The sequence below is a fragment of the Rhineura floridana genome, chromosome 5, assembly GCF_030035675.1.
Source record: "Rhineura floridana isolate rRhiFlo1 chromosome 5, rRhiFlo1.hap2, whole genome shotgun sequence".
In the NCBI taxonomy this organism is placed as follows: domain Eukaryota; kingdom Metazoa; phylum Chordata; class Lepidosauria; order Squamata; family Rhineuridae; genus Rhineura; species Rhineura floridana.
Window position 1 is genome coordinate 51467924 of NC_084484.1, and position 23690 is coordinate 51491613.

The 23690-nt window shown below is 38.3% G+C and overlaps 1 protein-coding gene across 7 annotated transcripts in view; it reads left to right on the top strand.

The window, feature by feature from the left end:
- The window catches only part of ATP11A (ATPase phospholipid transporting 11A), a 148985-nt gene extending 131444 nt beyond the window's left edge, over positions 1-17541 (top strand). For 2 of the 7 annotated variants that reach the window (XM_061626659.1, XM_061626664.1), the window contains 4 exons: positions 4912-4977; positions 7650-7753; positions 9138-9303; positions 15462-17541. In XM_061626659.1, the coding sequence (XP_061482643.1) occupies positions 4912-4977; positions 7650-7753; positions 9138-9303; positions 15462-15719 (594 nt within the window). In that variant the 3' untranslated portion in view covers positions 15720-17541. Of the gene's footprint in view, positions 1-4077; positions 4151-4911; positions 4978-7649; positions 7754-9137; positions 9304-12158; positions 12248-13970; positions 14076-15461 lie in introns of those variants that run through there. The other 5 variants (XM_061626658.1, XM_061626657.1, XM_061626660.1 and 2 more) reach the window with 4 other exon arrangements.
- Positions 17542-23690: the final 6149 nt, after the last annotated feature.

Genomic DNA, 23690 nt, shown 5'->3' on the forward strand with positions numbered 1-23690 from the left:
ATATATAACAATCCTGTCTCTTAAGTCATATTATAAAATCACTTTCCTCCAGTAGTTATCTTACTTAATCATCAAATCTCATAAACATTACTTTATTCTTTCCACAAAAAGTCAAAGAGAGGTTTCAATTCTTTAAGAAATATATCTATCAATTTTTTTTTCCAGATAAGCATATCGATTAATCCATCTCATTACTAATTATGATAATCTTATTGTCATAACCATAGTCAAAATAAACATTTCAATTAATCCATCACATCAGAATCTGTTAGGTTCAATAATTTCAGTAGCCATTGTTCTATTATCTCTATTAGTTCCATTTTCCATCTTCCATCTTCAGTAGTCTTGTTAAGTCCAGTAATTTCAATATCCAATCTTCCATTATCAGTATTCCATAATAATCTTGCTGTCAAAGCCATAGTCATATAGTAAGAGTCTGATGGGGATTACCTCTATCCCAAATATTTTCTTGCCATCCATTCTGAATAGGTTGCTGAAATACTGCTGTAAAATCATATCTCTGTTCTTTTTTTCAAAATACACTGGGTCATCTCTTAAAAGTTTTTCCATTGTCACATGGCTGCAGTTAATTCCATAGATTTTCTCTATATTGGGCTCCATCACATCATTCCAGTCCAGAAGATTATCCATGCCATTGATAACTTTATCTCTAGAATCTTCATTCATTTCTTCAGAGATAACATTGAGTTCCAAACAATAGATTTTATTTCTAAAGTCCATAGACTCCAAATCTTGTTCCTGTTCCACGTTGGTTCCAATCTCCGGGATCTCCTCTCTCACAGGGACCCCTATTCCAGTCTCCAGGGTCACCTCTCTCACAGGGACCCCTGTTCCAATCTCCGGGGTCTCCTCTCTCACAGGGACCCCTTCCAGGGTCACCTCTCTCACAGGGACCCTTATATCTTTAATCTCCTGCTTCATTTTACTCAATTCAATTTTCATTATCTCAATCTCATCCATTATTTTCTGAAACATAGTTATTTCCAGATTTTCAGCCACTTTCTTAATTGCCATTTTAAAAGAAAAATATAGGAAAACCACTTCTTATTTCAGCAACAATTGGGTTAATACTCCAAACTTGGTGACATCACAGTATAAACAGAGCAGACAGCCTTATCTCTCCAATAGTTAAGTAAACAAAATGCAGTTCCCAGGATCGAAACAATTAATGGCAATCGTCAAGAAACAGATTCGTCAAAATAAAATAGACCAAAAAGAGAGTAGTCTCAAAACAGTATAATATTTTTCAAAATAAAAATCTGGAATAGAAATCCCTCTTCTGTGTATATCTTTAGAATGCAAATCCAGGACAGCTTTTTGCAACAAAAACAGAGATAAGCTATTAATTAGTGCGTAGCAGAGAGAAGTTATGGCTCCCCAGTGAGATGTCAAAAACTGATCAATCTGGCAAATCTCTTTTAAACAGCAACAATTTAAGTCAAGTAAAAGAAAAATATAGAAAGAAGGGTGCTTGCCTGTTAGTGCGTTCTCTCTTAGAAGATAAGGTGAACGTTCGCTTTATCAGATAGAGCTTGCTGTTAAAAATCCGTCCCACCTTCGTCGGCTGGACCTCGTCCCATAAATTAATGAGATCTGGTCGTCCCAACAAAAATAGGCTTTGAGGTTAATCTCTTCGTTTCTCCCTACCCGGGAGAAGTTTAATCAGTCAAAAAAAAAAGAAAAAACTGACTGATATATCTGAATAAGCTTCTTTTGAGGCAGGAGCCCGTCTCAAAAGCAGGCACAGGCTAAGTCACCCTTCCCGGAAGTCCCTGTACACAGTATTCCAAATGCAGCCGCACCATAGATTTATACAATGGCATTATGATATCGGCCATTTTATTTTCAATACCTTTCCTAATTATCGCTAGCATGGAATTTGCCTTTTTCACAGCTGCCGCACACTGGGTCGACATTTTCATCGTGCTGTCCACTACAACCCCGAGGTCTCTCTCCTGGTCGGTCACCGCCAGTTCAGACCCCATGAGCGTATATGTGAAATTCAGATTTTTTGCTCCAATATGCATAATTTTACACTTGTTTATATTGAATTGCATTTGCCATTTTTCTGCCCATTCACTCAGTTTGGAGAGGTCTTTTTGAAGCTCTTCGCAATCCCTTTTTGTTTTAACAACCCTGAACAATTTAGTGTCGTCAGCAAACTTGGCCACTTCACTGCTCACTCCTAATTCTAGGTCATTAATGAACAAGTTGAAAAGTACAGGTCCCAATACCGATCCTTGAGGGACTCAAGAGTACCACTATGTTGCCCTTACTTGGCATAATATTTTTCAGCAGTGAAAGTCACACAGAAAAGAAGTAATAGGCCTCAACTTCTAGGCAATCAATTAATTTTCATGACAGTTAATGTAAATTATATATTTTTCATTTTCATAAATGAAGTGAATGGCAAACTAGTTGCTGAATATCTGTTGTGGAATCATTTATCCTAAATATGCAGAACTTTGAGTATTCAAAAACCTTGTTACAGACTTAAAAATATCTATATTAACACAATACACTCTTTTTTATTGCATTTGTATCTCACCCTTACTTCATGGAGCCCAGAGCAATGGAAATTTAATCCCCATTCTACATGGTATTTTGTTTTTTACGTTTACTCGTAGTCATCCCATTAAAAAAACTTAACTCTAAGCAAAGGCCTGGAATTCCTATTAAAAAGACCTGATTCTTCTTACCTTCTTTCCACCATTACAGAGACATGTTTTCACAGATTTCCTGCCCTTCCAGCCCCCTCGAACGGTCTGGGTTAGGCCTAGAGATGACATGTAGAATAAAACAATCCAGCATCATGTCTCTTTACTCCTGTGCCTTTCATGTAGCCTACTAAAGTGTTCAGGTCTTTTTCCCAGTCAAAGTGAGGATAGGGTAGTCAGGGCATATCTTTCAGGAGATACCTTGAATATAATTACATCTGCTACATGCACCAAGTTCTAACAACTAGGCCCTATTGATAATAAAACAGTGTTATACTTCTTGTTATTTTTTTTCCGTAAGCACCAAAAAGAAAACAAGGCACAGTGCAATACCATTTCTGTAGTACAGTAGCTTTTCTATAGCACATTTCAAGCTTTCAGAGCTTTTTACATCTATTGCAACAGCTCTTTAAGTTTGGACAGTATTATTATCCCTGTGTTGCAAATCAAATTGCCACTTTTTGGGGCTATTTTTAAAAGGTGGCTCCATAGTGGGTATGCCTATGTGACATAGGGGTGTACCCTGGCCCAATTGTTCTAGAAGGTTCTGTGGCAGACACCAACCTATCTTGATCTATAGATCATATAAGAGAAATAGAAGAAAGATAAACCAATAGGATACTAGTTCTCTGATTCTGATGATAACCCAAAAACCATGTAAAAGTAAAAGGAGGGAGGGAAGATCAGCACTTGGGATGAGGAAATCTGATTTGGCCGGTCCTGTTGTAAAGACATGGTACAAACCAGAACATCCTACAGTCCACAAGGTTCGCAATGACATAAAGCATTCATCTTATTCCTTCCATTAAAAATGCCTGTGCAGTGATAAGGTATTGTACTATTGTATATTTTTCTTATAACACCCATACTTCATGACATCTATATGCAGTATCTATCGATGTGCAGTTTCCTCTAATATAAAAATTAGTATCAGATTAATTTTCATTCATTCCACACAACTCTGAATTTGTGAGCTTTACACTTGTTATGAAGACAAGGTTTTAAAAATAGGGGAGGATAACTTTGAAAATATTAACTCTTGTCAGTATCAGACACTAACCTACATCATGGAAACAAGTAGCAACTGAACAGAAAGGATTGCCTTTTGCTCAGCACAGTTCTTTTGATTATTCAGCAAACAGAAACATCCTGAGATGTATTTCACTCTTGCATCCGTCAGTTTCTAGTTCTTTTCCCTTTCTGGTGCTAATAGTTCTATGAACATTTTCTGGAATAGGCAAGATTGTGGAAAATCAAAGGTGAAAAATCTCCTCATACAAGATGCTTGATTACTCTCAGTTTTTATCTTCTCACTTTGTCCCCCTACTTTATATACCAGAGCAACCCTGGGCCCTCAAGAGAAGCTCTTCAGGGGACAGCTGTAGAGAGGAGGGAGTAGTTGCATGAGGGGGATTCCAACTGTGAATTTCTGGATCCAACCTGAACTTGAACAAAAGATGCTGTGTTGGTATCCTGAATTATTTTCATGGAATTGGGGGCATGTGAAAATATCTGGAAAAGGTTAGTCACCCCTGTTGTATAGAACTGCAGTCAGCATGTTTCTATACTTTTTTACATCATAACTGTACATGCACCTTCCATTAAAATGTTCATCCTCCCTCCTGTTTTTATAGACAGAATTACATTTGTTCTGTTCATCTCTCTGCTCTCTTCAGTTTCGTTTAAAAAATCTGTAGTTTTTAAGATGCTTTCAGCAAGAGATCTAGAAGAGAACAAATTGTAAGAATACTGTAAAGATGATAAAGGTGCAAAGGAGAATATATCAGCAAAGCATTCATTTTGTTCATGGTTCAGACCTCCAACAAGCATGTTGCAGTGCAGAGTGCTCCTGTTCAGGTTTCCCTTTCCCCCTGGTTTTGTGCTCTCACCAAAAGTCAGCCAACATTCACTTCTCCCTCCACACTTCAGGACTTTTCCCCTGAATTTTTTTGTACTTCTGCAACCCTTAGGTTATTACGAACCTGTTAATTTCTCCATCTTCTGCATGGATGGGGCCATTTTGGCTACATAAAGATCTGCATTTGGACAACTGAATTAATTCCAGGAAAGTCTCAAGTGTGTATATATTTTGGTGTATTACAACACTAAATGACACTTGCTATACTAGAATGTAGAACCTGAAACTTATTTTTTATGAATGCTTTCCTTATAGATGTTTGGAAACTGGACCTTTGGGACACTGGTGTTCACTGTACTAGTATTCACTGTTACCTTGAAGGTATGATCTTCTTAATGTCTTCTATTAAAACCAAACTTGTACCAGTTTCTGAAGCACGTTCCACATTTGGGAAGGCTAAAAAGTATGGGATTTTGAAATTTAGGGGGAAAGGCAGCTAAAGGGGAATATGATAAAGGTTTATAAAATTATGCATGCTGTGAAAAATTGGGTAGAGAAGGGTTTTTTCCCCTCCTTGTTTTATAATACTAGAATTTTAAGATATCCAATGAAATGGATCAGCAATAGATTCAGGACAAAAGAAATTAAAATGAAGCTGAGTAAACTCAAGATAAATCCAGATAAGACAGTGTTTATTTTAATTTAATTTATTAATGTATGAATCACCCACATGTCTGTCAAGGCAATTTACAAAACATATCAAAAAAGCTAAAATAGTTTTTAAAACAGTAGAAAACAAATAAACAAACAATGCAAAATGAACATCTAAGGCAGCTGGAAAAGCCTGTTGAAAGTATCTTCAGTTGTTTTCGGAAAGTACAAGTAGTGATTGCCTGTCTTTTGTCAACACGAATGCTGTTCCATAGAATTAGACAGTCACACTGAAAGTCCTGTTCTGAATAACTGTAGGGCAGGCTTCTGATATTTTAGGGACCTGATGAAGAAACTCTCCTGCAGAACCCAGTGACATATTGTGTATAAAAGGGATAAGGCAGTCTCTCAAGTAATTTTGTCCTTTTCTGTATAGGGACTTATAGGTTAGTACCAAAACCTTAAAGTTGGCTCAGTAGCAGATTAGCAGCCAGTGCAGATCATGACAACAAGATGTTATATGCTGGTGGTAGTCCCCCACCCCACTACATTTTGCACTAGCTGCAGCCTCCAGACCAAACTCAGTGGTAGCCCCACAAAGAGTACATTGCAGTAATCCAACGTTAAGGTTACCAATGGATGGAAAACTCTGGTCAAGCTATCCCTCTTCCAGGAATGGCTGTAGCTGTCTTACCAGTCGAAGCTGTTAAAATGCACTCCTAACCACCAAGGACATCTGCGCCTCCAGTGACAGAGCTGGATCTAGGAGCACTCCCAGCAGGGCCGGTTCTAAAGGGCAGCCAGGTGGGGCACTGGTCTGAGGGCCCCTGGAGCTACAGGGGCCCCTAAGGGGCCCCTCCGCTCCCCTTCCACGATCGCAGAACAGGAGGAGCTTCCGAGCTGCCCGCCATCCCCCCGCTTCATGTACCTTTCTCTCTGCTGTTTTTTGCAGTGCGCGCAGGGTTGCCATCAATCAAGATGGTGGCCGAGGTTTCTGTAAGGGGCTGAAGCCTCTGCCACCATCTTGGTTGATGGCAGCAATGCATGTGTGTGTGTGCCATCAACCAAGATGGCAGCAGAGGCTTCAGCCCCTTACAGAAACCTCGGCCACCATCTTGATTGATGGCACCCCTGTGCGTGCAGCTGCAAAAAACAGCAGAGAAAGGTAGGTGAAGCGGGGGGATGGCAGGTGGCTCGGAAGCTCCTGTCCTGCGATCTGTGGTTCCTGCCATGGATCATGGAAGTGGAGCAGAGGGACCTGGGTCAGGCTGGTGCAGTATTTCTGCAGTATTGAGATATATATTATATTCCTGAATTATTTGTTTCTCTTTTTTTGTACTTGTTTTAATGCTTTTCCTGTGTGTCTCTCTTTTGGTGTGCATGCAAAAATCCTGGTTGGCTGTTGCATAATAAACTAAACTGCACTGAGCCTAAGCCTCTTTGCAGAGTTTTCACATTTGCCTTTTGGGAGAAGGGGGATTCACCCATACTTATTGTATAGTAGCTTTTTCAGAAAATAATTTCTAGACACTACCTGTCTAGATGAGATGTCTCAGGTGAACCCAGCACAGAAAAGATGCATCCTGATTGCTAGGTAAAAAGGAAGGGCAAACTATGGAGATGCCAAGGATTAGAAGAGAAGACAGATGCAGAAGATATACACTAGAAGGGAGGGCAAAACAGAATCTTTGTAGGACCCCAGGGATTCCTATTACCTGGTGCCCAAACAGCTCACTTATCAATCACAGGTCTGACTTTATTCATTGGCTAATAACTCTGACAGGCAGGAGCAATGAAGCTGGCTCATATCACAGAAATTGCATAGAAGAATACCTGCACAGTTTGCTCCACAACTTTCTTTCTAGGAGGGCTAGAAACTTGCTTTTCTTCAAACTGAAAGTTCATATTCTGGGTTACCTGCTGGAGGTACCAGTGGTCCCTGTAGGCAATGAGTTGGCAATCCCCAGTGTAGACAGTACTGAGCTAGATGGATCAATAGTCTGCCTCAGTACAAAGCAGCTTTCTATGTTCCTAAGATTAGAGTGCTGTAAAAGGAAGTGTGTTCCTGGCACAAGAAGGAACAAAATGTAAATTCTTCAGGTAGAAGGTTTTATTTTACTATTTTACTCAGTAGTTAAAAACAAACAATGAGCCGATATGTAGTACTGAGGGATTCTCAGCTTTATTGTCTTATTTAAGAGTAATTATCAGTCTATCTCACTTGTTCTGTAACACTAAAAGCTACAGGAGGTACATGTCAGAGTTCATGGGGTTTTTTAAGTTTGTTTGTTCAGAAAACCGTGGAGTCCCACATGTATGTGCAAAATAAAATATTTACATAGTCATCTTTCTATAATGACATCTAACCTGGGACAGTAATCTAAATATCTTTTTTTTAACAGCTTGCACTGGACACACACTATTGGACATGGATCAATCACTTTGTTATCTGGGGGTCACTACTTTTCTACATTGTCTTTTCCCTTCTCTGGGGAGGGATCATCTGGTAAGCAATCTCTGTGAACCATAATGAAAATGCCATTCCTAGAATTGCAAAAAAAAAAAAATAGATTATAGAATATTTGTTCAAAATATTTATAACTCATCCTTCAGCTATACAGATATTACAGTGGTGTACAAAAGGTATGAGATAAAATTAATCATGCTGAAACAATAAAAAACAAGGCACCTTAAAAACAAGCAGACATACATGAGTGAAAGCTATATCTGAGGTCTCATCATGGTGACTATGTTACATACACAAATAACATTACATTTAGATTCTACCTTTCCTTTAAGAAGTTCAGAGTGGTTTGTGTAGTTCTACCTCAATATTTATTCTCACAATAATCCTGTGAGGTTGGTTAGACCCCCCTGTCCTATCATTCTTCCTCTTTCCCCTCTTCATTGTCATTGCTGAGGCAGCCCAAATTCCTTTTGCAGTTCACCTGTTTTCTCTCCATCTCCTTTTTTCCTTGTTAATCTTTATCCTTGGTCTCTAAACTGTCCTGGTTTCTTTGTCTGTATCTCTCCTCTGTCCCTCCAGTCCCTGTCTTCGTCCCTGCTGGGACTCTCCTAGACTGATCTCAGACACTGACCATTCATCTCTCCACGATCACCCTTAGCATCCTTTATCTACCAACACTTCCAGCTCCTACTCCTCAACTATGTGTCAGCTCAACTGTTGAGTTAAATGGAGAGTGCTAGTGTATGCTGGAGTCCTTTCACACATGATTTGACTTGATTGGATTGAGAAATTATATAGTCTGAAACATGGGATTTTATCATGTGCTCTATTTAAAAAAACCACCTTTGCAGCCATCTGCAGGATGGTGCTGCTGCGCAACAGGGAACAAGACTGCAGTTCCCTTTGCCTTCATACAAACTGCTCTGGTGGCAGAAGAAATAAAGAATGTGGGGCCTGCTACCACCCAGAGTCCTTAGGTAGTGCCTTGTGGTCTGACATCAGCAGCAAAAGACCTCTGTCTGAGTCTCTGGAGAAGTCTGTTACTAAGTTTGTGGGTAAACAAGAAAGAGGTTTTATTAATGACTAACTGGGGCTGAATTTTAATTTCTTCATGTCTCTTAAGAAGCTCTTTCGATTGATTGTAGCTGGAGTTGCTTGAGAAATTAATGTTCTAGCAAAGGGAGAATGATACGTGATAAATATAGGTATGCAGGCATTAAAGATTAGTGTGTGTGATGGTTGGTAGAAAATCTGGTTTTGCTGATCTGACTATACAGTACAAAATCTATGAACTTTAATTCCTCGAACCTAGCCACTCTGGAAACTTGAAAGTGAGGTATAAATCCCTGTAATAGATATTAAAATATGCATGTTGAGACCACCAGTGTTTTTGATTGTGTTCTGTTTTTCTTCCACCCATTAGGCCTTTTCTCAATTACCAGAGGATGTACTATGTGTTCATACAAATGTTGTCTAGTGGTCCTGCATGGCTGGGGATTATTATGCTCATAACCGTGAGCCTTCTTCCAGATGTACTGAAGAAAGTTTTATGCAGACAATTATGGCCTACAGCAACAGAAAGAATCCAGGTAAAAATACAGTAGTCTTGCTGATTCACGATAAATACCTGATCTTAGAAGATTTACAGCTCAGTCATAGAATATGAGCACACTAGTCACTTACAGCAAAGTGTTTCCATTGGTCACACCTGGAGGGGCAACAGTTGCTCACCAGTTGCAAAATCTGTTTGAAGCTGAATTTTTTTTAAAAAATGCACTCAAGCTGCTCTCACCAGGTTTTACAGTAAAAGGGGGTAAGGTTTGATTAACATTGTGTGCTCCCATTTTCTGAAAAGAAAGGTGGAGATGCATTGGAACTGGCAGAACAGTAAGTGTGTCTCTACCCATAGACATGTCTGCTCAGTTCCACTGAGATAAATGGGCGTTGTTTCCTAGCAAGTGTAGCTAGAATTGCCACCCTGGGCTCCTACTGGGAGGAAAGGTGGATATAAATCTAATAAATAAAGAAATAAATGAAATAAAAATAAATCCTGAGGTTGCTACTAGTGCTCTGCTGAAAACTTTCCCTCCAATTCTCTTTTCTTCACCACCAGAGGAGCTTCCACTGTTCTCCCTCACTTGCAGGGTTCTTTAGAATTTCATTGCATGTGATGTGAGTGTACCTTATTGTTACGAGGTGGCCAAGGGTGGTGTGTGAGGTTTTCTTTCTGTTAAACATTTTGTTGCAGCCCCCTATCCCACCTGCCCATGCTTCTAGATGTGAAAAAGCCCCATGTCATGAGATACCACCACCACTACTATCACCACCCTGGCTTCATTTAAGTTAGGAAAGTTGGCAATCAGTCCCTGAGATTGATGTACTTAGTCACTGATTTTCCGCTTAAGGAAAATCCTTCCTTCTAACTTTTTTTTTAAAAAAAATATTTCCACACTGATTTCTTTAAAAGTAAAAAAGAAAACCCGCTTAGAAATAAGAACAAAGAGCTGTCATGCATATGACAGGGAGTTTCCTGTGCTTACACTGAATACTCATATGAGGACATCATGGGGTTTTCAAGAAATGTGGGCACCTGGGAAGACTCCAACATGTAGACCACTGCAGACATAATTTGTAGAGTGAAAGAAAGGATATTCACCAAACCTCTCAGCCAGCTGAAAAGTAATGTAAGTGTAAAAAAAGCTTATACTCCGCTCATGAGAATTTCACCCAAACTTTTGTTCTCCTTCTGCAATTTTCCTTCTTCAAACATTGCATTTCTGAATGCAATTTCTTTTCTCATTAATTGGTGGAGAATGGTAAAAAAAAAGTGGAGCAAATTTTCAGCACAGGACTTGCTGCTGCTATAAACTACTTCTGTTCGACTACTTAAGGCTAGTTCATACATGCTGTATTTTCTGTCCATTAAAAAGATTTCTGATTGTCCACACATACAACAGACATTAATGTATTAACTAATCATGGATTTGAGCAGCACACCCAGTACTTTCTCTCTGTTGCATCTGAATCAAGACAGGTGGATCAGATTGTAGACTGGTGCTTGGAAGCAGTGATGGACTTGATATGGGGCGATAAATTGAAACTGAATCCTAATGAGACAGGTGTTGTGTGTTCCAAGTTCTTTGGTCTGAGAGATGGGAACATGGACTGTTCTGGACAGGATTGCACTTCCTGAAAGGAACACGTCTGTTGTCGGGGTGTACTCCTGATTCCATCATTGTCACTGAAGGCTTAGGTGGCCTCAGTAGCTAGGAATGCCTGTTTCCATCTCTGGCAAGTTTGCCAGCTATGACCCATTCTGGACAGAGCTGACTTGGCCACTATACCCTGGTAACTTCAAGGGGCTGTCCTTGAAGACAACTCAAAAACTTCAACTGATCCAAAATATGGCAGCCAGATTATTGGCTGCAGTTCCATTTAAAACTCTCATAACCCCTGTTCTAAAACAGCCGCACTGGTTGTTAGTTTATTTCTGGGCCCAATTCAAGGTACTCACATTAATGTTTAAAGCCCTAAATGACTTCAGCCTCAAATATTTGAAAGACCACCTTCCCTACAGATCCTCTCAGGTATTCAGATCAGCAGAGGGGGCTCTCTTGGTAGTTCTGCCACCCTCATAAGTTTGGGGAAGGTGGCCTGGGAGAGGGCATTCTCTGTCAGTTCCTAAGCTGTGGAATTCCCTCCCCAACAGAGGTGCACCTTAATTGTATATAGCTTTTGTAATATGCTGAAGGTGCACTCCTTTACCTTGGCCTTTGACACCTGAGAAATATATATTTTAGGAGCTCTTTTAGGATTTCCTCTTGCACTACAGGACTTCCCCTCCCTGCTCCCCACACACACTCTCTAATATGTTCGTCCAACCCTGCAAAGCAGATTTGGGGAGGGTGCAGGGTGTGCACGGGGGGAGAAGTGGGGCAAAAGTCCAGTTGCAAATGTGGAAATCCTTACACTGACAGAGCACTTACTTAGTGCTACATTGGATACAACCCTTAATATTTTGACAGTTGCCTATAGAATCATGATGGTTACTTAACAGAAGCTGGTAAAAACCATTTATACCTTTGCTCTTCGTTTAGACAATGGGTGACTTTAGCAAGAGATCTAAAGTGAGGAAATAAACATAGTGAGGAAATTGTACTGTGATTCCATGAGGTCTGGTATAGCATGTTTTCAATTACTAGCTTTCATGGGTGGAATCTGAACCTTCTAGTGTGCACTTCCTAGACAGCACATTGCTTATATTTCTTTGTAATATGCACTAGAAAGCCTTCAGCAGTTAATCAGATTTATTCTTTGTATTTCTTCTTTTCCCTCTCCCAATATGCTCCTGTCTTCCAACCTACTTTTCCTAAATAACTGCTCCCTTGCTTTAAACTATAAATGATGTATACGGGTACTTTCTTCAATCTTCTGGGGAAACCAGACTAAACATCAGTGCCTTTCTGTTGAGCAGTCTACCATCTTTATGCTTTCTCAGACTTCAAGCAGTCTAAGTTTCTAATGGAGCAAAAGGTGATTTTTTCCCTGCCTTTCTGCATGCTTAGCTATTTCATTCAGAGGACTTTAGATTATGTGTTCACAGTCCACAAGATGTTAGTCTTACTTCATATAATACTGTATTTTAAATATCTTTATACTTAAAATATTTTTGCAGATATTCCATCTTTTTCCTTTCCAAAAGTATCAGTATATCATAAGTAATTATGTGATTTTGATATGTCATTCTTTGTACGTGAATAGCACAATATTCACAACAAGATCTGTTCTTAAGTAATGGTGTTTTTTCATAAATTGGTGCAATTTGTGTTTGCATTGCAAGTTGCAATCACCTAAGTGGACACAGATGTGATAGAAGCTCCTGGACACAATTGGGTGGTTCAGATGCAATGGCAAACTTTGGTTTGGCATTACATACAAAAGTCTTGTTAGATCTTGAGGTTTGTGCACACCATCCTCCCCTCACACATGTCATTTTGCTGTCTTCTTTCCTGGTTTGAGGCCAATCATAGTTTGCAACTTTATGCAAACTTGCAAACTATGGTTGTGCTTTTCCTGCAAACCAAGATCAGTTTGTGCTTGACTTCACTTGAACTAGAATATTAATTAGAGATTATTGTTCAGCTTCTCTCCATTTTAATATTACAAATTCATTGTGATTCTTGCCTTATGTTGTTCAGCTCTCACTTCTGTGTATGGTAAGCAAGATCGTTGTTTCATGGCTCTGTGGGGTTTTTTTAAATTGACTTTTAAATTAAGTCTCCCTTTTCTTTTCCTGTTGCTGCTTTCACAGTGTTTAAAATTAGTATTTGTGCAAACTGGTTTGGGCTCTTATAATCAATGAATCTGCAAAAGCTTTGGAGGAATCTGTTTCTTTTGGTAAACTACAAGCCAAATCTTGTTTCCCTTCTGATTCAAGAGTCATGATATCAGTCATAATATTTGTCTAATTTGAATATGCATGCATACTTCCATAACAACTTATGCCTACTATATGTAATTATTCTTTATTTATTACAAATTTGTAATTTGTCATCTTTTCTACTTAACATTATTCTTATTTCCTTTTTCTAACATTAAGACCTTTGTGTAAACTTGATGTCAGTTTTCTACTTTAAAAGTTCAAGAACATGATATACTTTTTCCTAATTTAGATGAATCCACTGTAATAATTCAAAATGTTTTCCTTTTAAAAAGTCAAGCACTAAATATGAAACAATGTGGTAGACTTGGAATCCCATTATGGTAGTAATTAAATGATGCATGTAGGCTTATGGGTGAATTTAACAGTTTACAGGGACATATTAGAAGCTAAGCTCCTCAAGAAGTTAACCTCTTTTCCAGAAGTAGAAAGGGGGGATCCACTTACAGCTGGAACAAACATTGTAGGACAAAGCTGTTCCAAATAATTATCTCAAAACTAGTTATGTGAATACAGGTATTAACAGCAAGTGCAGTGAAGCATCTTGTATTGATCACATACCAATGCAGTTTCATTTTTCATTTCCACAGTAAATATGAAAATTAAGGTTGGAAATAATATAAAACCATTAGTACTTAACTACAACACATAAAAATGTCTTGGTAACTGAACTTTAAACTTGTTGTTTTTTTTCTTATCAATACTGATACTAGGCATATGTTAGCCATCCTAACACTACAGTTGACATTTTCCTCTTTCATAGCATGAGTTGTTCATATTGACCTATGGTCTCAGTTTTTTTCCTCATCCTTGCAGAAGAGTATGAAACATAAAACAACTCTAAATGCACTGGCGAACAGCGATGGGCCACTCCTTGAAGGAACCCTTTCTGCTTCCGAGGCATAATTAAATCATTGATAGGTAACAGTATTGCACGTGTTACCACTTGGTAATTTCTGTTGGTGTGCTGTGATGTTTTCAAAGAGAAAACTGTTTCCTCCAGAGTTTTTGCTGTTAAATATAATTTTTACGTACTGTAGTCTGTTCTTAATGCATTTCAGAGCACAGGTAAGGGTTTTTTTGTGGTTGTATCTTGGGTGTGTTTTCTGGAAAGGTTGAGATATAGAAACTGCTTTGTTTTGATTTTTACCCTGGTTCTAATAGGATTTATGTGCATGATTACAGCTTTAAATAAATAGAAATTTTTATCTGTTGTATATCAATCACTACGCAGTGTCTGTCCTTGTTCTTTAAATGAGAATGGCTCACTTAATGTATAAGCATAAGCTACAGGTGAGAAGCCGTGTAAAAAAAACAGAGTCCATTTCTCCCTCAAATATGTCTGTATAATTTCCATATATCATGAATCCATAGCATGGTTCTTGCCTTCTCATTATCCATACCCTTGGATGTGGAAATACTATAAAGCAAAATTTTAAAAGGTATCAACTTTTAGCCTGCCAATAAGCATCTATGCAACACAAAGATTACAGACTCCAAAGGGCCAACTTGCACATTACAAGAAGCAGTGAAAAGCAGATGCGCAAGTGCACATATATCTTTTGGAGTCTTCATATCTCCCCTCAGGAAACTTTTGCAAGATTCCTTTTTTTCTGCAACTCACAAGAAGGAGTAGGAAGCAAAACCATTTGAGTTCATCACACATTTAGTTGCCTGCAGTTATTGTAACTTTTATTTATTGTATAGACATACAAACAGCCCACAGAAACACAAATGTTTTAATTTCCAAAGTGATATGAATACCCAAACAATTGAGATTCCTAGAACAGCTTCCATAAATCAGCATGTTTTATGGAGATCAAGAGAATTATGTTCATATTCCCATCTATTCCACTGTATAATAGCCTAGACTCTAGACTTCTTTGCTTCCCAAATTCAGGCTAGGAACAGTAAGGATGGTATAAATTAACAATCAAATTTACAGTTACCTACATGATTACACTTTTGAACTGTTGAAGAAAAATATCAATAATTTCAGTGATCCAAATATCAAAAGGTTATCAGACATCCAAAAGCCATCATAAAAAGTGGCTCAAATCTGAGCATCTTAATCCTATAAAAAATATTAACAAAAAGTTGCATTGTAAATAAAGACGAAATCACCAATTAAAATAAATTGAAATCCTCTGTTGAGACTGTATCTTCACTTTACATAAGCCAAATAGTTGTGCTTTACTGGAAGTTTACATCTCCATTTGGCCATTTTGCCGCTGTGATAAGTACCACTTTAAAATCTTGAGTTATTGTGATGACAGCTTCATAATCTATTACTTGTTTTCTTGGCAGAATACATCAAGCCATGGTCGGGACCATATTTCAGAATTCATGCCTCTTGCCTCTCTGAAGAGTCCAAGATATAGGAGCAATGACTGCAAAAATGCCCCAGCAAGAAGGTCTAGTTCACATTCTAAAAAAACAATGTTTACACATTGGAGAAACTATGATTATTCAGTACTCCCTTCTATCTTTGGCTGTTCCAATAAGCATTGTGATTCCAGTGTGGGGTACTACCACAGGGGTTTAGGTCTGGAAACATCTCTGTGAGAAATCACCCACTCAGGCCTTTAAGAACTACAATTACCCCCCCCCCAAAAAAACCCACATCTGCAAATGACCATTTAACAGCACTGATTTAAATTTTGTTGGCTTTTGTTATCGGATGTAATATTCTGACAAACTGGATCAAGAATGCTGAGTACAAATCTTTCCAAGAGACTTGGCCTTTCTTAAATATGTTTTAAACTGTTGAAGCAATGGATTATCGCACAGTCTGGCACTGTGAGGATGGACAGCACTCTAATTTCACTCCATTCTGTCAAAACCTTTGTGTTTACTGATTCTATCATCTCTTTTCCTTTATTACTTGAAGAGTCCTGCTTCAGTCAATGTTCCTTTTCTGAGATCAGTGGTTAAAAGTTGTCAGTCATAAGCAAAGATCTCAGATCCCTAATGAAAGTAACTGAGATCATTTACATAAGTGCTGGTTTTGACTTGTGTTTGTCCTTTCTTTGCTCTTTCTGTAGAACAAACTGGTGTTTCCTCTGCAAATCTGCTTTCAAGAAACACTCTCTAATGTCCATTTTATTGTTGAGTCGCTAAGCAGAACTTCTATGTGATTTTAAGATTCTTCCTCCACCCCCCACCCCTGTTAGACACATAGTTCACATAGATCCTGTAGACCTTAAGAAGTAAAGCTGGCTATCAAATTAGTGAAGTGGCCACTACAGGTATTGAGCTGAAAATAATTACTGACATTAAGAATTTAGTCTTGGAAATAATAAAAAAGGACCAGTATTCTACCATTGTGCTACCTCTAAAATGGAGAGTAAGAATGTGTTAGGAAGTGCTAATTTTAAGTTTGTTTTTCCTGTCAAGGAAATGAAGTAATTGGTTCCTTAAAAACTTAACAGGATAATATTGTGTTGATTGTGTTTTAGATACTGATTTTTAATTTGACTTTAAAGGGAGAGGCAGACAGAAAGTTTAACAGAAGGTCTGTTTTGTGACTACATCTATTTGGTAATAACCACTTGGTCAGGTTTCTCCCTGCCTGAATGTCGATTTTACTGTTCTTCAGAAAAAAATGTGCACAATTACACAAAAGCTATATATGTCATTTTAAATCATTACAGCCAGCTTGCACTTCAACTCCATTTGTGGTTTTAGTTTTGCTTTGTAGTGGGTTTTATAACAACAGACACAAATCAGTTCTGTTTCTTTTCTCCCAGTGTTTTATTTAGGGTGTCAACTTTGCTGAAGGATTGCTTTATAGGAAAGTCAATGTGTGAAAGAAATGTGCAGATTCTCTCTCACCTTCCCTGAGCAGAGATTTGGGGAGATGGGAACATAATGTTTTGGAGGGCAAATTGTGAAAAATTATATACCAAAGATTACAGACAAAGACAGCCTGATCATAGTCCCCACACTTAAAACCTCATCCCCCATAACGCACAGCATCACAGCATCTCTGTCTTTTAAAATGAAGCACTTTCTAGTTCCAGTGTTGTTCTCATACTGATAGTAATGTATCTGAAGGTAATATTTATTTGACATTGCATCCTTGATGAATGTCTAGTGGAAATGTCCCCTACATAAAACACTGGTTACAAATATATATATTTTAAAATTAATTTGAGGTGGGTATTGTTTTTATATACCTGTAGTAGTGACAAATCTCCTATTCGGGTGTGGTTAACAAAATGATTTTTAGTGTGTTTTTTAGAAATCTTAAAATTGCCTTTGCACTGAACTATTTTTCAATACTGTAGCTATTTATATATCTGTTATACACATACATTTGTTAACACAGCATTTCTATTTTTTTAAGTGTATGTTTTAGAGGGTGTTTTTTATATCTGAGTTTTGAATCAGAATTTAGCTTATAGTGGAATTGTGTTTGAATGTTGAAATTTTGATGAATGTTAAAATTAGAAATAGGTTTGTTCTTTCAGTTTCATCCAAAGCTACTAATTTTTATTTTATTTTTTGCTTTTGCTTGTGAATTTTAGCTTTTAATGTACTTTCTGCTCTCAACTAAATGCTGCTTCCTACTTTTCTTACATTTTTGATCCATAAAGCTTGCAACCTACCAGTTGCTTGTTTCTGTTTTGTTCATTTCCATCTTTTAGCCTTAAGTAAGAAGACTCTTTGCTTGATGATTTGAAAATGCTGCATTCCTGCTCTGCCTATTAACAAAAAAGGTTTACAGCAATGTTCTTACATAACAACTGTTCCCTAAACAGTGATAGATCTTTTAATAGGCTGAAATGTTTAATGGTAGATGTACCTTTAAAAAAAGTTTTATTTGATTGAATTGCTTTAGAAAAAGGAGAAAGATAATTTTGAATTTAAAGGGGCCATTCTGCTTCCATTAAACAACCGAAGCTTTAAAAATATACTATTTCAAGGGGGGGGGGAACAAATGCTATATAGGCTTAAGTTTGAACTTCAGTCTTTCCTTCATTTTATTTCTGTTATAGAGGTTCAAATGTAATACAGAAGTTAAACTAGTAGGCACCAATCAAGATATCCTTGTGCATAGTAATGTGGTGCACACCTGCTGCTATAGCAGGGGTAAAGAACTTGGTGCCTACCAGATGTTGCTGGATTGCAACTCCCATTATTCCTGACCATTGGCCATGCTCGCTGGGGCTGATGGGAGGTGGAGCCTCAACAACATCTAGAGGGCCACAGGCTGCCACACCTGTTCTACACACAAGGATCTGCCTTGCTGAATAAATGATGCTCAGGCATAATTTAGATTTACTTCATTACCTTTGAAAGATCAGAGGGCCTGAACTGTCAGAGTTGAGAATCTGTTCATCAATGTGCTTGTGGTATAGTAGTGATGGATGCAGAGGATTTTTCATGCATATTGGGGGACTGAGTGAGAGGGGAAATTAATTCTAGAAAGATGATCTATGTACAGAAATATATTTCCATGCACCATGCTGGATTGGGGAAATTAGTTAGGCAATGTGTATACGTACAACAATTGACTAACAATAGTAGGTTGTGTCCTTAATCAAAAAATTAAAATTGATATAATATTTTATGAAAAGAAAAACTGCATTCTGTGTAATTCAAATTGCCTTGTCTGGAGTTTTGAACCTTTAAAGAGAAGATGTCTCAAATGCTTTAATGAAATGTGCTGGGACTGGTAGGCATGAACCAAATGTTCATGAAGATTAAAAATGCACTTTCATTGAAGCTCACTTATTCTTTAGAGTGGCTAGCAGTAATATTCAGATAATTTTTATGGTCCGTAGCAATTATTTTGTTCAGCAACTTAATATAAAAAGTATACAATTTATTGTACTGCTTGCATCAGCCTATTTATCCCACTATAATGCAAGCATCAAAAAAAGGAAACTGCACTAGTTTGTGATATCAGTGGGATCATGTTGAGAAGCTTTAATGAAATTTTGTCAAAGTATTATGGGAGAAAAATATGTACAAGATTGTACATTGCACAAATGCACACATCAGTTTATTCAGCTTTACCTTTGTCAACATTATACAGAATTTTTAATGTACATTGTGTCTGAACAAAATTATGTCAGGTGTGCACTATCAATACTCTTTCATTCTATAATGTATAATTGGCAAAAATGCTTTTTGGGAATGGTGGGTCATAGTTATCAGTGCATTAATCATTAAAATATCTTTAGTCAGCAGCACCAAATACTGACATGTATTTTTAAATAATGATAGGTGCATTTATCTGATAATTCAGGCTTCAAAACTAAAGTTTAGACTAAGTTATAAGCAGTCTCAAATACTAAGAATAAGAATATATATAACATATACATGTGAATTATTTAATTAATTAATTAATGTTTATTTTCAGTGTTGTTTTTAAACTTTCTTTTCTGTAGATACCTAGACATGAATTCTTTATATTAATATTTTAGAACTTTATGTAGATTGTATAAAGCAGTAGATGTTTAAATCTGCTTGCAATAAAATAAAATTTACATATTTGTTTTAGGGTGTGTGCGTGTTTATCCTGAGCAAAATAGTAATTTAACGGAGAAGAGAAAACATATTCAACAGGCATTTCAGGTTCTAATGTCAGATGTCTATTTATTTATATGTTGCAGGTGTTTACTATTTCCTCTTAAAGTAAACATTCTTTATTAGTGGACACTTGCAGATGGTCAAATTAAATCCCTGGCTATCTCAAATGCTGGGTGCTGGATAGTTTTTATTCCCCTTAAAAAAATTTTCATCAGTGAAGAGGTGATAGCCTTCATTCCTTCACAGGGTAAACTATGGTATACTCCTCATTCATACATTATAGCATCGCCGGACGGCACTGAGCAGATGCAATGGAGACAGAGAGGAAAGCTTTCTTCGCTGCCATCACCGTGACATGATTGGCTCGAAAATGAACTCTATCCAGTGTTTGATCAAAAACAAACTGAGTTTTTCTCCAACAACGCTCTAGCCGTCGTCCCTGCTGTTTCATCAGGCCCAATGTTCAAGTAAACCAAGGTGAATTATGGGACTTCCATGGTGGGAGAGGGCACTTTGGGGTGATAGTGTCCACCGCCCGGGACATCTCCATATTCCAGAGATTGACCAGAGCTTTGGCAGTATTGCCAGCCATGCTGGGAACATCCCCCAGAGCACTGAGGAAACCATCAGGATCCATAAGTCTCCAGGGGCGGCCCATCTTAATTGGCCCTTCACCCCTGCAGAGGATACTGTGTGCACAAAGTCTAAACCTGATCAGGTGGTGATCTGTCCATGACAACAGAGTCACTAAGAACTCCTCCATCCTCAGATCACCATCTTCTTGTCCCAAACCAAACACAAGATCAAGTGTGTGCCCTGTCACGTGTTGGTCTAGATGATGTTAGAGACAGCCCCATAGTTGTCATGGTAGCAATGAAGTCCTGAGCTGGACCTATGAGTCTGACCTGTATGTTGAAATTACCCAGAACAATCAGTCTGGGGAATCCCAACACCGACACCAACTCCAGCAGCTGAGGGAGGGAGGCTGTTGGGCAGCGGGGTGGACGGTACACCAACAGAGTCCCCATTCTCTTCCAGACCCAATGCCAGGCACACACACTCAAAACCAGAGGTGTTAGGGACAGGGTACCTGACAGGGGAGATGGATTCCCTGCAGACAGTTGCGACCCCACCTCCCCGCCCCCTGGATCTAGGCTGCTGGAATACCACAAAACCTGGTGGACAGAGCTGCAAAAGCCACTCCACTCTGGTCACTTAGCCAGGTTTTGGTAATACAAGCAAGGTCAGCACACTCATCCAGGACAATGTCATGAACCAACATGGTTTTATTAGTCACTGACCTTGCATTCATCAGCAGAACAATAAAATCCAGGGAGTTCCCAGTGTGACTACCAGTGTCCCGTAGGTTAGGAGGGTGATTGGAAGGGACACAAGCCTGAAAACGTCTTAAGTCCCTTCCCCTGTAATGACCAAACTGCCTCCCATCACCATTGCGTCCCCTGCCCACTATTACCTCAATGCCAGGCTCCCGACTACTCCCGCCCCAACGGAAGTTAGAAGGAGTCTGGCCCTGAAAAATTAAGTCAGTACTGGCAGTATGATTATTAATAAAATCTCAATAATGGGAGTCTGGAGCATTATTTGACCAATCAATGATATTCCATGAGAAAGGATCTCATTGACAATTAGATTGGATACATTTTGTCATCCTGAATTAGTTGATGTCTTTCCTTGAATAAAGTTCCAAGAGATAAACAACTCGAGGGGATGACTGCATTACATTTGCAAATTCCTTATGAGATGAACCTTGTTGGATCAAATTAACTGAAGAGCCCATATGACCTATTTGATTATCATTATACACTTCCTGGAATCATCTAGCTCTTCCTCTAAATAAGTGATTGCCTCCATTGTTGAACTTAATCTACAGACATTAAAGGTAACTGGTCTTGGGATAAGTGTTTGGAGATCTGCAGAAACAGATCTCTGATTATCCAATTTCTAGATATCTCATATTGAGCCAGAAATTGGGCTGAGATGATGCAAGATTTTCAGTAAGTGTATTATGAACTAGATCATTCTTAGGGGATTTTAGATCAATATTAGTTATTAGTGGGTGGATTTCTTCACTAACCTGGTAAGTTGGAGGGCAATTCTGCACCACAGAGAAGAGTTGCCCTGAAATCTCACCTCTCTTTGGACTGTTTCTCCAATGAGAGCAAGCTAAAGGCTCTAGATCCACACAACTCCCTATATTAGTTGTAGATCCATATCCTTCTAGTCAGATGTATGCCAGTTGATCTATATCTTCCACACTCTTTGACTTACTGTTGAGGTTAGTAGAATCAGAAATCAATACGTTAACATCCTCACCCTTAGAATTTTTAGATCCTTTTTGCTTGACCTGGATGTTTACTAAAAGGGTCTTAAGGCACTCAAGTCTATTTATAATTTCATCATGTGCTTGTAAGATGCAAAAGAAGTCTGATAGAATATTTTCTTTGATGTCAAAAAACTATTCATAATAAAGGATTGCCTTTGTACTTGTAAGAAACTTGGAATACCCTCGCATTCGTGTATATCTTGGACTTTATGATGAGAGTGGGATTCCAAAGCAGTATCAAATTCAATTAGATTTTTTGGGCACTTAGTCACCTCATCCAAAGAGCATTTTGGTCTTAGCAGGATGCAGGATGCTAGAGCCAAAGGAGGAGGAGTATTCTTAAAAAAATCTAAAAATTAAGATGTCATTTTTTTAACAAGGCATCCCTACGATCAAAAACTGCTCTGGCTGAAGCCCACGAAGCAAAAGAGACAACAGTGTGTGCATTAATTGCATTGAATATAAGTAATCCACATGGTTGATGTCAGATATTGTAATCAGACTTTAGACAGTCATGGCTTCTCCCAAAGAATCCTGGGAAGTGTAGTTAGTGAAGGGGCTGAGAGTTGCTAGATGTCCTGGTCTCCTCAGAGAGCTTCAATCAGAGCAGCTGACTGTTAAACCACTCTGGCCACTGGAGCTCTGTCGGGAATAGGAGTCTCCTCTCTCAACACCCTTCACAAACTATACTTCCCAGGGTTCTTTGGGGGAAGCCATGACTGTCTAAAGTGAAATAAAGGTCTGGTGTGGGTATGGCACCCTGATTAGCCAAGCCAAACAGCTGTGAGTCTGGCTTTTAGAACACTGACAGTTGGTTCTTACAGAGCATGCCCAACATTATCATTGGCTCCAATGTTAAATTTCTTAAATTAATTAAAAATCAGCCAGGCATGTCTTAAACTTTTAAACTGCAGAATATGAAGGCCAGAGTATGTGGCAAGGTCAGTAATAGGATTACAGGTACTCTGTGAACATGGCTGATCTTTAATTAATTCCAACAAATTACAAGAACCTTGACAGAAAAAAGTCCAACAGGGCTCTCTTTTTCTCTCTCCTTATACTTTGAACTCCAATTCTCACTGATTGTGAGCTTATGGGAAGCATCAGAATGACGGAGGATATTTTCAATTTAACATTTCGGAATGTGAAAAATCCATGCTGGCTACAGTATACAGCCACTTGTGGCTGTATAATATGTGATTCGCCATGAAACCCTTCAGAGTGTTGGACTAAGTCCTGGGGTTCAAATCCTCGCTCAGCCATACATCTCACTGGGTTGGGCTAGTCACTGTTTCTCAGCCTAACCTACCTCATGCAGTGTTGTTGCAAGGATAACATAGGGAAGAAGAGGACAATATATGTCACCTTGAACTCCTTGTAGGAAACGTGGGATATAAATGTAATAATATTTTAACATTTATTATTTTAATCTTATAGGAGATGTAGCAGAGCACAATGCATTTTAAAATGATAATAATGATATAAATATATGAGATGATCCTTCAATAGTATGCCCAGCAAGGCTCTATTAAGAAACAGTAATGAGAATGCAACTTAACTTCTAGCCATTTGTGGCCTATGATTTATAAAAAAAATGGCATAAGATAATTGAATAGATAATATACCCTGAAGGGACCTCTAAGATCATTTTA